At 43.1% G+C, this 11,735-nt stretch overlaps 1 protein-coding gene across 1 annotated transcript in view; it reads right to left on the bottom strand.

Annotated features, from left to right (window-relative positions):
• LOC111144252 (ADP ribosylation factor like GTPase 6 interacting protein 5) overlaps positions 1-7,955 on the bottom strand; it is a 20,948-nt gene extending 12,993 nt beyond the window's left edge. Inside the window, exon 1 of the mRNA XM_022498474.1 lies at positions 7,678-7,955. Within this exon, the coding sequence (XP_022354182.1) occupies positions 7,678-7,853 (176 nt within the window). The 5' untranslated portion in view covers positions 7,854-7,955. The remainder of the gene's footprint in view (positions 1-7,677) is intronic.
• Positions 7,956-11,735: the final 3,780 nt, after the last annotated feature.

Raw genomic sequence — 11,735 nt, 5'->3', positions numbered from 1 at the left:
AGAAAAAAATATGAGCTCATTCAGGAGCTACACTATGCTGTCTTAAAGGGGAGGCCTGATCATACATGTATAAAAATAAATGAGCCTTTTAGCTGGAGATGCACTGGAGGCATTTATATGTTTGAAAATTCTGTGTGTGGTTGGTGCTTTCTGAAGCCATGCCAGGAAATAAGACTCCTGATGGCAGGGAGGAATTTGTGAGAATAAGAAAGGCAAATAATACAAACTAGAAAAAAATATGAGCTCATTCAGGAGCTACACTATGCTGTCTTAAAGGGGAGGCCTGATCATACATGTATAAAAATAAATGAGCCTTTTAGCTGGAGATGCACTGGAGGCATTTATATGTTTGAAAATTCTGTGTGTGGTTGGTGCTTTCTGAAGCCATGCCAGGAAATAAGACTCCTGATGGCAGGGAGGAATTTGTGAGAATAAGAAAGGCAAATAATACAAATTGTGAGAGTCGGCAATACAGCTGAATTTGGTTAATTAGAAGCTTCAGAATATTTGCAATGGGACTTAACAGGATAAATATTTTACTTCATAACAATAAAAGAGGCTACTATTTATTAGCAGCTTTTGGTCCTAATTAGCCACATGAACTCCAGCCTTCCCAACTGTGAAACTGGGAGTTTGATGGGATCAGTACTTCTTAACTTCTACCTGGGGGTGTGTATCAGAATCACTTGGGGAGTTAAGATCCTGCACTCACCCACGAAGTATCTATTTAGTATTTCTGAAGTTAACACCTGGGCGTATGGGTACATTTATTTAAATTTTCTCAGTGGTTCTTTTGAACCAGGCCAGACCAGTGTTTCTTAAATTTTAATGTGCCTATGAATCATCTGAGAGTCTTGTCAGAAAGCTGACTGATTCAGGAGGTCTGGGAGGGTGCCTGAAATTCTGCATTTCCAACAAGCTCCCACAGGGAAAGACGCTGCTGTTCTATGGCCCATATTTTAGATTTCTGGAGCTCAAATCTTTCAGCGTTCTGTTAAGCACAGAAATTCCTGTCCACAACCAGAATGCATCATATACTGAGCACTTAAACTGGAGGTGCCAGTAGGTGTTATCTTTGCTTTTCACTTTGAAATAGAGGCAGAGACTTCTATTGCTGTGTATGATATAAAAAGAGTATCAAGGGGCCCCTGGCTGGCTCAGTCACTGGAGCGTGTGACTCTTTATCTTGGGGTTGTGAGTTTGAACCCCACACTGGGAGTAGAGATTACTTAAAAAAAAAAAAAAAAAAAAAAGAATATTTAGTGGCAAGATGTATTGTGTTAAGGATGGAGGAGGTACATCATATCTTCTTCAATCTTAGGCATTTTTCCTTTCTTGATTTAAAAAATGCAAAGCCCCTTTCAGCAAAACACACACTTCCCTGCTTGTTATTAATGCTATTCCTTTTAAGTCACCCAGTCTTTTCTGAAATGATGCCTGAATCTCGAAAAGAAACTGAAGTCTTCAAGGGAAGCAACACAAGTGTTTATAAGAAACAAATTACAATTATGACAAAACCACTAAAGCATATCCATCGTCTAGTATTTCTAAGAGAACACACAAGCTGTGAGAATTCCAGATATACTTGGAACCTAGGACATAATATAATAACAGCAGCTACTGTTTTTTTTTTTTTTTTAATTTTTATTTATTTATTTATTTATTTTTTACAGACAGAGATCACACGTAGGCAGAGAAGCAGGCAGAGAGAGAGGCGGAAGCAGGCTTCCCCGCTGAGCAGAGAGCCCGATGCGGGGCTCGATCCCAGGACCCTGGGATCATGACCTGAGCTGAAGGCAGAGGCTTTAACCCACTGAGCCACCCAGGCACCCCAGCAGCTACTGTTTAAATATTATCACTTGCTGGGCCTTAATGCACTTTATATTAATTAAGTCATGTAATTCCAAGTTTATGGTAGTGGGACTCCAGAGCACATGAACTTTTAAGCAAAAACACAGAAAAGCAACAGCCAGAATGTTGTCAAAAAATAGAAGGGGAGTCTGTGGAATCAGCAGAGTCTTCCAGGCAGAATAAAAAAAGAATGATAGCATAACAAATTTAATAAATCAAGGATAATGATCAAAGCCATGTTAAGCTTAAAATCTGCTCCATACTTATGTATGAAAACTCAGAAGCCAGGAGCTAAAATCAAATTGTTTTGCTAAGTAACTGCCAGGAACTATGTTTTTGTAACTTGTTATAAACTGACTTGCATTAAGTGATCACTAAATTATCGTGATTTTCTTGGCAACAGAGCTGTGGTTCTCAACCAGGGGCGATTCTGACCCCCCCAAGGGTTATCTGGCAACATCTGCAGGCAGATTTTTGAGGGCCTGGGTGCTCGTGGCATTCAGAGGGTGGAGAGCAGGGGTGTTGCTAAATATCCTACAATACACAGGACAGTCCTCTACAACGAAGAATTGTATGATCCCAATTGTCCACAGTGCTGATATTGAGAAAGCTGGCAGGGGAGTATTTCACCAAAATTCTATAAGGGCAATAGGAATTAGTGAAGAGTTTGCATTATAACTTTTTCTAAATTGTATTTTTACACTATAGTAATCTTAGCCAATATGTAGCAAGTGCTGTCAGCAATGACCCAGTTAGAATCACTTGAGAAGCATGCTGTTGCTATGTACTAGAGTGCTGCTATGTGCTTCAACATAATTTGTTCCATTAGGTCGGTTAACAGATGCTCCTGTGATTACATTGCGGCCTTCTGTTCATCTATTTACTTTGTATTCACCAACTGAGCATCTGCTATAGAGGAGGCCTCAGGGATACAGCCAATACAAGTAATTGTATAACCACGACAATTGATAACCACGGCAAGAAAAAGAAAAAGCAATCACGAACAAAACCCACAGTCTCTGGCCTCAAGGAATTTATAGTCCAGGGTGGAGACAAGGAAACAGACAACTTAAAAGCCTGTGAGGTTAACTACCAGGAAAGATACAGGCACAGGTGTGTGGCCCAACTAACGCAAGGAAGTGAGGGACAAAGGGAAAATGTTTCCAGAGAGATGGTACTAAAGCTGTCTTGAAGGAGAAGTAGGAGTAGGTAAGTTGGCAACTGGAGCTTGGGAGGATGGAGCTGTTGGGGTAAAGATGCTGTCTATGGGATGCCTGGGTGGCTCAGTGGGTTAAGCCTCTGCCTTCGGCTCGGGTCATGGTCTTGGGGTCCTGGAATCGAGTCCCTTCCTCCTCCTCTCTCTCTCTGCCTGCCTCTGGCTACTTGTGATCTCTCTCTGTCAAATAAAGATGCTGTCTATGTTTCTCATACCAACAGTGATAAATAATAATAATAAGAAGAAACATGTGTGGAGCAAAAACTAAGAGCTGGACACTATTCTAAGAACTTTGCCTGTAGTAACTCGGGTAATCCTCATAGAAGCCCTATGAGACAGGTACTATAATTAGACTCATTTATAGATGAGGAGGCTGAGGCACGGGCGCAGTTGAAGTCCAAGGTTACACAGCTAATGACTGGCAGTTGGGATTTAAAATTTACTTAATGTGGCTCCGGTGCCTGAACTCTTTTTTTTTTTTTTCCTCTTAAAAGATTTTATTTACTTATTTGACAGAGAGAGAGAGAGAGAGAGAGAGAGAGAGAGCACAAGCAGGCAGAGAGGCAGGCAGAGGCAGAGAGAGAAGCAGGCTCCCCACTGAGCAAGGAGCCCGATGCGGGGCTCGATCCCAGGACTCTGAGACCACGACCCGAGCCGAAGGCAGCGGCCCAACCCACTGAGCCACCCAGGCGCCCCCGGTGCCTGAACTCTTAACCACTACTTTATACTTTTTGAAGAGCCAGAACATATGACAACTATCTTTAACAAGGGCTGTTAGCTAAGAGACTCACTCAGAATTAATCTAAGAGGTAGAGTAGACCTACTGAGTGAAAGTCACATGCCTGGTAAATAAGGCTTTTCCGATGAAGATGGATCTTCTAACCATGGATTACAAGGCCCTGCCTGATCAGGCCCTCAGATACAGATTTACCTCTATCCTAATCCCTCTTAACCTCCATCTTGGGAAAGGCAGCCCTTTCTGTTGCTTTTGGAGGTAAATGATATCCACTTGGTCTTACTTCTTCCTTCCTGCGAGCTGGAAGAGCAGGCTTTCTGCATCCTGACCCAAGCCAGTTTGCAACACAGGAGAATTCACAGTTGAGGCTAGAGCCCTCCAACAAGGCCCTGGAGGCCCCTTGTCACTACTCAGGCACAGAAGCTTTGAAGAACACCCTTTGAACATGGTTTCTTCCCCAGTAAATACCCAGGCCACATTTTCACACACACTCTACCAAAGTATGGGAAACTGTCAGATGCTATAGAAGAACCAGATAAACAGCCTCCAACACTGCTCTGAGCCACCCATCAGCTGACATCACCGAGAAAGTTCTCTTTAGAATGAAAAATGTTCCAGAGTCAACAAAGCTCCCTGACCCTGAAGATATTTGGTTTCTTCCAGCTTTAAGAGACTAAATTCGGGGCACCTGGGTGGCTCAGTGGGTTAAAGCCTCTGCCTTCAGCTCAGGTCATGATCCCAGGATCCTGGGATCGAGCCCCACATTGGGCTCTCTGCTCAGCGGGGAGCCTGCTTCCCTCTCTCTCTCTCTGCCTGCCTCTCTGCCTACTTGTGATCTCTGTCTGTCAAATAAATAAATAAAATCTTAAAAAAAAAAAAAGAGACTAAACTTCATGACTCATAAGAAGATGACACATTATGGCACATTAGGGGCACCTGGGTGGCTCAGTCAGTTAAGCATCTACCTTCGGCTCAGGTCGTGATCCTGGGCTCCTGGCATGGAGCCCCTCTGAGCGGGGAGCTTATTTCTCCCTCTCCCTCTGCGCCCCCCCCCACTGCTCATGTTCTCTCTCTCTCTCTCTCTCTCTCTAATAAATAAATAAAATCTTAAAAAAAAAAACCAAAAAAACCCAGATGGCACATTAGTTCAGAGCACAAGTGTGAGCAAGTCAATTTACACTCTCTGAGCCTCAAGGATAATAATAATAGTAATAACAATAATAATATCTCATCTCACTGGGTTGTATGAGATAATGAAGGTAAATTATTTACCAAATACTTGGCACACAGAGCACTCAGTATGCAATAAATGTTTGCTTTTATTACTATTAGATTGTAAAGAAAAAAGTCACTTGTAGAAAAATTACTGTGTGTTTGTGGGTGCAGAGACAACAGTTAAAGGTCATACACCAAATTTTTACTGGGGTATGAAGGAAATCCTATTTTTTACACACATGTAGTTTTCAAATCAATTTACTGCTGGCCTGTATCTTTTCTAAGTTTTTAAAAATAATAAAAGTAAAGATGCTATTTTTTACTTTTACCTTCAAAAAGTTCACTGCCGACCAACATTTCTTATTTGAAAGGAGAATGGCTGGGGCACCTGGGTGGCTCAGTGGGTTAAGCCGCTGCCTTCGGCTCAGGTCATGATCTCAGGGTCCTGGGATCGAGTCCCGCATCGGGCTCTCTGCTTGGCAGGGAGCCTGCTTCCCTCCCTCTCTCTGCCTGCCTCTCTGTCTACTTGTGATCTCTCTCTGTCAAATAAATAAATAAAATCTTTAAAAAAAAAAAAAAAAAGGAAAGGAGAATGGCCAACTCTTCAAAACTGCCTGGAGTGAGCAGGCTATGGCACTATAATGAAGGAGCTATATTTAGTCAGGGGGCTGGACCCTGACCTTCACAGTGAAAAATGGATTCCATCAAAGCAGCAAGCCTGCCCAAGCCTGTGACTAGTCTGGGCAGTACACCTCTTTGAAAAGCAATAGTTTTGGGGCCTCTGGGTGGCTCAGTCATTAAGCGTCTGCCTTTGGCTCAGGTCATGGGCATGGGGTCCTGAGATGGAGCCCTGCATCGGGCTACGGGCTCAGTGGGAAGCCTGCTTCTTCTCCCTCTCCCACTCCCCCTGCTTGTGTTCCCTCTCACACTGTGCCCTCTCTGTCAAATAAATAAATAAAATCTTAAAAAAAAAAAAAGGAAAGAAAGAAAAGCAATAGTTTTCTCTGAACATTTGACTAGTATGTGTCAAACCTTGTCTGATATCTAAGTTTCGAGGGTTACCTCACACACACACAAAAAAGCCTCATATCTAGATCACCAGATAGTATGTATGGCTTGTTTCTTTACTAAGGAGGGAGAAAAGAAAAAGAAAGCAAACCAACAGATGCAATCCTATGTACTATTTATTTTGTTTCAACAAAATCTTTTCATGTTCTGGGAAATGAGCTTCAAGCATAAGGATAGGGGAAAGGTTCAGGAAGCAGCCGCCCCAGGCCTTAGCCCTGTTCTACCCCAACTAATTTTAACTTGGCAGCCACTCTAATTCAGAGTCGGCTCAGAGCCTATGCCTTCCACACACCAAGTCATTCTTAGAGTTTGTGATTCCTTAAGCAACACAGAATGAGGATTTGTGCAACTGTCCACTGAATCCCACAAACGAGGGTTCTCTTCTGCATGGGGACAACTACTCGGAACCAGGTCTGGAAGTTGTGAGCTCTCTCCACCGTGCTGTTCCTGGTACTGTAGCTTCTCAATGACTGCCACGTGCCCTTGGGCTAGAAGTCATGTCTGATCGATCTTGGTGTTGTTTTGAGCTTGTCACCAAGAAGTGACTCAATAATAAATAAGCCAAAGATCAGCAAACCAACCTAAGAAACACCCTATTTGGCCTTTCCCACACCCTCCAAGTTGCAGATTCCTCCTCTTTCTCCCGGGCCAACTTTCCCTCTCTGTCTTGGCACGGGAGTTCCTTTATAAAATCTGAGGTTGGCTTTTTCTTTAAAGATGCATAGAATCAGCAAGATCTAGAATATCACCATCCTGCAAAAGTCAGAAAAGCATTTCTTAAAGGGTAAACTAGAAGAAAAGGTGGTTTCTAGAAGAACAGGTGTGTGTGCGGGAAGCGGGTTGGAACTGTATTTGACAACACTTATTTTAAGATCTGCTATTGAGAAGGTCTTTAATACGATGAGACCACGGGCTAGAAGGGAAGGAGAGAAAGTAACCACGCCTGACAAGTCCTGGATGAAAACGCAAGAGAACCCCGTTCCTAGAGTCAGGGCAGCCTTCACCCCACACCGGGAGCTGCGCCACCAGGAAACACCCACCCTCTTGCTCCAAGCTCATCTTCCTCACACAGTGAGGCGGGCACTAGGCGGAGAAACCGACAAAGCGCGTCGCCTCCTGGGTGCCCTTTTTACACGAAAACCCCCAGAATGCAGAGTTCGGATCCACACCCAGTCGCCCAAGTCTCCCAGGGCGGCGCCCGTTCCCACCAGCCCCAGAATAGGGTTACACCACTTCCCTGGTTCTTATTTTTAAAAGACTGGGGCGCTGCAAATATCTACAACAAGGGCCTAATCAGGGCACAGAAGGAAAAAAAAAAAAAAAGGCTTTTTTTGTTGTTGCTGTTGTTCGAAGCTGGCAATATTTCCTCACCCCTAGCAATCCCTTTACCTCTCCGCCCGGGGCACGGGAAGGAAAAGGGGACATCAGGATTGCTGCGGCCTCGCCTTGACAAGTTTCCACTGGCTTGACCGCTTGCTCTTGCCAGGACGGAGGCTGGGCGTGGAGAGCGTTTCCACACCCCGGGATCCTGTACACCCGGAACCCCACGGTGCCGCCTTCGATCAGTGCCCCGGAGGGGGACCCTACTTACCCCACAACGGAAATCATCGTGGCAGCCACCACCAGGTAGTTGGTCTGATAATAGAGCAGGTTGCTCACCACGCGGTTGTTCCATTTGGAAATGTCCCTGAAGTCCGGCCGGGCGAAGCGGTCAGGGCCAGGGAAGAAATCGTCCCAGGCGCGGAGCGGGGCGAAATTCACGTTCATGTCTACTCTTTCAGCTTCTTGTTCTTCCCTTCTGGAATCTGGCGGCGGCGGCGGCGCCAACCGATCAGCTGACCTGGGTTAAAGATGACAGCGGCTGAGGCTCAGCCGGCTCTGCGGTTGGTGAACAGCGGAGCGAAGGAAATTGGGAGCGGGCGGGCGTTTTTCTCTTCTTTACTTTTTTTTTTTTTTTTTTTAAATTTTATTTATTTGTTTGACAGACAGATTACAAGTAGGCAGAGAGGCAGGCAGAGAGAGAGAGAGGAGGAAGCAGGCTCCCTGCAGGGAGCCTGATGCGGGGCTCGATCCCAGGACCCCGGGACCATGACCTGAGCCGAAGGTAGAGGCTTTAACCCACTGAGCCACCCAGGTGCCCCTCTTCTTTACTTCTTGATTGGCTCTAAGAGGTTGGCTACTAGAAGTGGGGCCTCGCGATAGAGCAAGGGGCAGAGTGCAAAATGGAGATGAAACTGACACAAAGAAACCAGAGGAAATCCCCAGTGTGAAACGAGATGGCAATGCCCTCTCTGACAGTGCCAATACACGCCACCTCCTTTAAAATGCCCCCTTTTGGGTGTTCAACATAAGAATGTGTTCTGGACTTCAGGGAAATTTTTTTGCAGCTGTTCAGATGCCAATCTAAGTGACATGGAACGGAAGGCAACTACAGCGTTCCTGGAAGATGAGCTGGTTTTGAAAACCAAGTAGTTTCTAACCTCTGCACATCTGAATGCAATTCTGATGTTTTCTCCTTCCCTATGAGTCACTATGAGTGAAATCAGATTGGCAAAATGGGAAAGAAGAACGTGTAACAGAAGGGCTGGCTTGTTATTTCACCTCTCTCTCTCTCTCTCTCTTTTTTCTCCATCTCTGTCTTCTCCAGACAAAATTATTGAACTACTGTACTATTCTGATGCAGTGGGCACTCTGGGTTCATCAACCTTGAGCTGGGATGTTGTTCACCTTAGAAAGCAAGCAATGGTCTGCAGTGACCAATAGTGTAGAGTAATTGCTTAGAGTTAGATATTACAGCTATTATTAATAATAGTACAGACCATGATTCATCTATATGGTATTAATAATAGTGTGTTAACCTGATTTGTTTTCTGTGGTTTATAAAGAACGTCCACTGACTTTTCTCTATCTTGTAATTTTATTGTGGTGATTTTCTCTGAGTGGGCTTCATAGGGGACAAAAAGGTGGAAGATTTGAGTATGATGCCGCAAATATTTTGAGTCCTTTCACGGCTCTATGAAAACACTCTGGGGGATTAAAAAAAAACAAAAGGTGAAAAGAGTGCAACCTTGCCCTGCCTTCAAGGATCTTGCAATGCAGTGCAAAGACTAACTTAAATATATTGCACTACGAGGAGTGCTGAGTAGAGATGTCCCAGAACTTAGTGCTCAGTTACAGGAAGTTAGAGGGTGTGGAAGAATCCCCTGGGGCTTAGAATTTTAAGAAGCCACACTGTGGGCAAGCTGAGAAGATGATCTTGGTCATGACCAGCATACCAGCACCAGTAGGACCCCACACCTGTTGGAGATCTCAGTGAGCATTAGGAGCTGTGACCAAGAACCTTCCAATTACTCAAGACTGCATGACTGTAAACTGTCAGATGTCTGTTAGTAATAATATGATTCCTCATTGATCATAGGCAATTGGTATCCAGTAAACATTTGTTCAGTGAATTTTTTTTTTTTTATTTGTTTACAGGCACCTGGCTAGCTCAGTTCGTAGAGCATGTGACTCTTAATCTCAGGGTCTTTAGTTCAAGCCCCATGTTGGGAATGGAGCCCGCTTAAAAAAAAAAGAAAGAAAGAAAGAAAAAAGAATGAATTTATTTGTTTAAACCTCTAAAGAGGTTTAAAAATAAAGAAACGAAAAAAGCCAGGTCTAACTTGTACTTAGCATGATTTCCTTCTCCCTCTCTTACAAAATACTAACCAGACTTCTCTTTCCGGCTGCGTATGACTTTTTTTTTTTCCCCACTACACATTTCTTTGTCAAAATCATTTTAAATCAAAATGGACACATCTGGAATCCTTACTTGATTTCAGGTACTCTTTGAAATGCTATTAGTAGCGGTACTTTGTCACTATTCATTTAGAGGGTCAGATTCAGTGTAGAGGCTTTCCTGTGGCTCTTATATCCATGCCTGTGCTTCTAGATGGACCCATCCTGAATATTTATCTGTCTGTATACAAACCATAGTGGATAGTCTAATAGTTTATGATATATTCCCTTTGAAATGAAATAAATCAGTTGCACGTCTGTTATTTTCATTGCTGGCAAGGGCAGGTGGCTACTTCTAATTGGTCTGTCTCAGTCAGTGGGAACGCCTTGGTGTCATCTAGCAAAACACCACCACAGCAGTCTAGGTGTTAGTCCCAAGGCACACAGATGAAGGGCTAGATGCCTTTGCACGCCTCTTCATTGTCCATCAGCACCCTGTTCCTGAGCCTTACCTTCCTCTCTATGAAATGGGTAGGTTTGAACTAGATGATCTCAAAGGCGCCTGTTGGTTTTTATCATGTGGGGGAGGGGGTGTGTGGAGCTTACTGTCCTTAATCAGAAGGTCTCCTTTTGATCAGAAAGTAACATTGCTTGGGCCCCACCCATTGAGCCTGTTTTGAAAAGCAAGGGCTTAATCTCAGTGGTTTCTATGGGCTGAGTAGCCTGGGCAAAATTAAAAAAAAAAAAAAAAAAAAGAGGTTTCTGGCTTGTTACTGAGACATGTGACCCAAGAAAGTGGCTGGTGTCTCCTGCTACAGACTGTGGACTGTGAACTCTCTTCTCCCACTTACTGCCTGGCACTGACTTTTAGCTCAATGAGTGCTATTGAACTGAACCTGATTGAGGGATAATAAAGGACAAAGAGGAGACAACATCATAATTTATTAACAGCAGCTACATTTACTGAGTACCCATTAGGTTTTACAAAACTCCATATCAGTGGTTCCCAAGCTTTATTTTGCACAGAATCATATAGGGCTTTGCAAAAGGGTGGGGATGGGGCTTGAAAACTTGCATTTATAACAATTTCCCAAGTGGTTGATCAGGGATTGTATTTTGAGAACCACTGTATTTCATTCAATTCTCAGTCTTACAAGGCAAATATTTTACAAATGAAGACCCAACATTGCTCAAACTCTCATAGTTCTATAAGTGGAGAGTTAAGAATTTAAACAGTTCTTCTGGACTCTAAATCTCATTTTTTCCAGCTCCAAGAAAGGCTACACACACACATACACACACATATACATATTCTTTTTAATATGAACTTTTGTATCCAGTCATCGAGACACAGACACTTTCATCTATCTATCTATTTCTGTCTGCCAGGAAGAAAATAGTCCAAAATTTTATCATTTATCTTCAGGTGATGAGATTATAGGTGTTCTAAATTATTCCTTAATTTTTGTGCTTTTTTTCTTTGTACTTTTATCTAAATATATGTTTTTCCCCATAAAAAAGGTGTTTTGTTTTGTTTTTTCCCCTATTCGGTTCCATTGCTGCTGAACTTATCTGACAGAATCATGGGACATTAAAAAGACTACCTTCGATATTCACAAAGGATGAAAATAATAATCTCTCCATCCCATCACTACAAACTGATTTAGATTTTATTCTCAAAGTGCGTACTCTTATGCAAAAATGTTTCCTGAAAAGTTAAAGGTGAAAATTACTCTGATGCTTAGCCTCAGAGAGACGCTCTGCAGGCATAAGGGTGGCTCTTCCAAGGAGTTTTTTCACAGAACATACCATTTTTTATAATTATTAATTACCACGTAAATTGTATAAACATATGGCGTATTATGCGTATATTTTCACGCAAAATAATGTTATACTCTGGGTAAGATTTATGTAATTAAGTGTAGTTAATCA

This window comes from Enhydra lutris, unplaced genomic scaffold (assembly GCF_002288905.1).
Source record: "Enhydra lutris kenyoni isolate GAN:26980312 unplaced genomic scaffold, ASM228890v2 scaffoldscaffold10, whole genome shotgun sequence".
In the NCBI taxonomy this organism is placed as follows: Eukaryota; Metazoa; Chordata; class Mammalia; order Carnivora; family Mustelidae; genus Enhydra; species Enhydra lutris.
The sequence above is the reverse complement of the archived record's forward strand: the minus strand, read 5'-3'. Positions and strand labels throughout refer to the sequence as shown.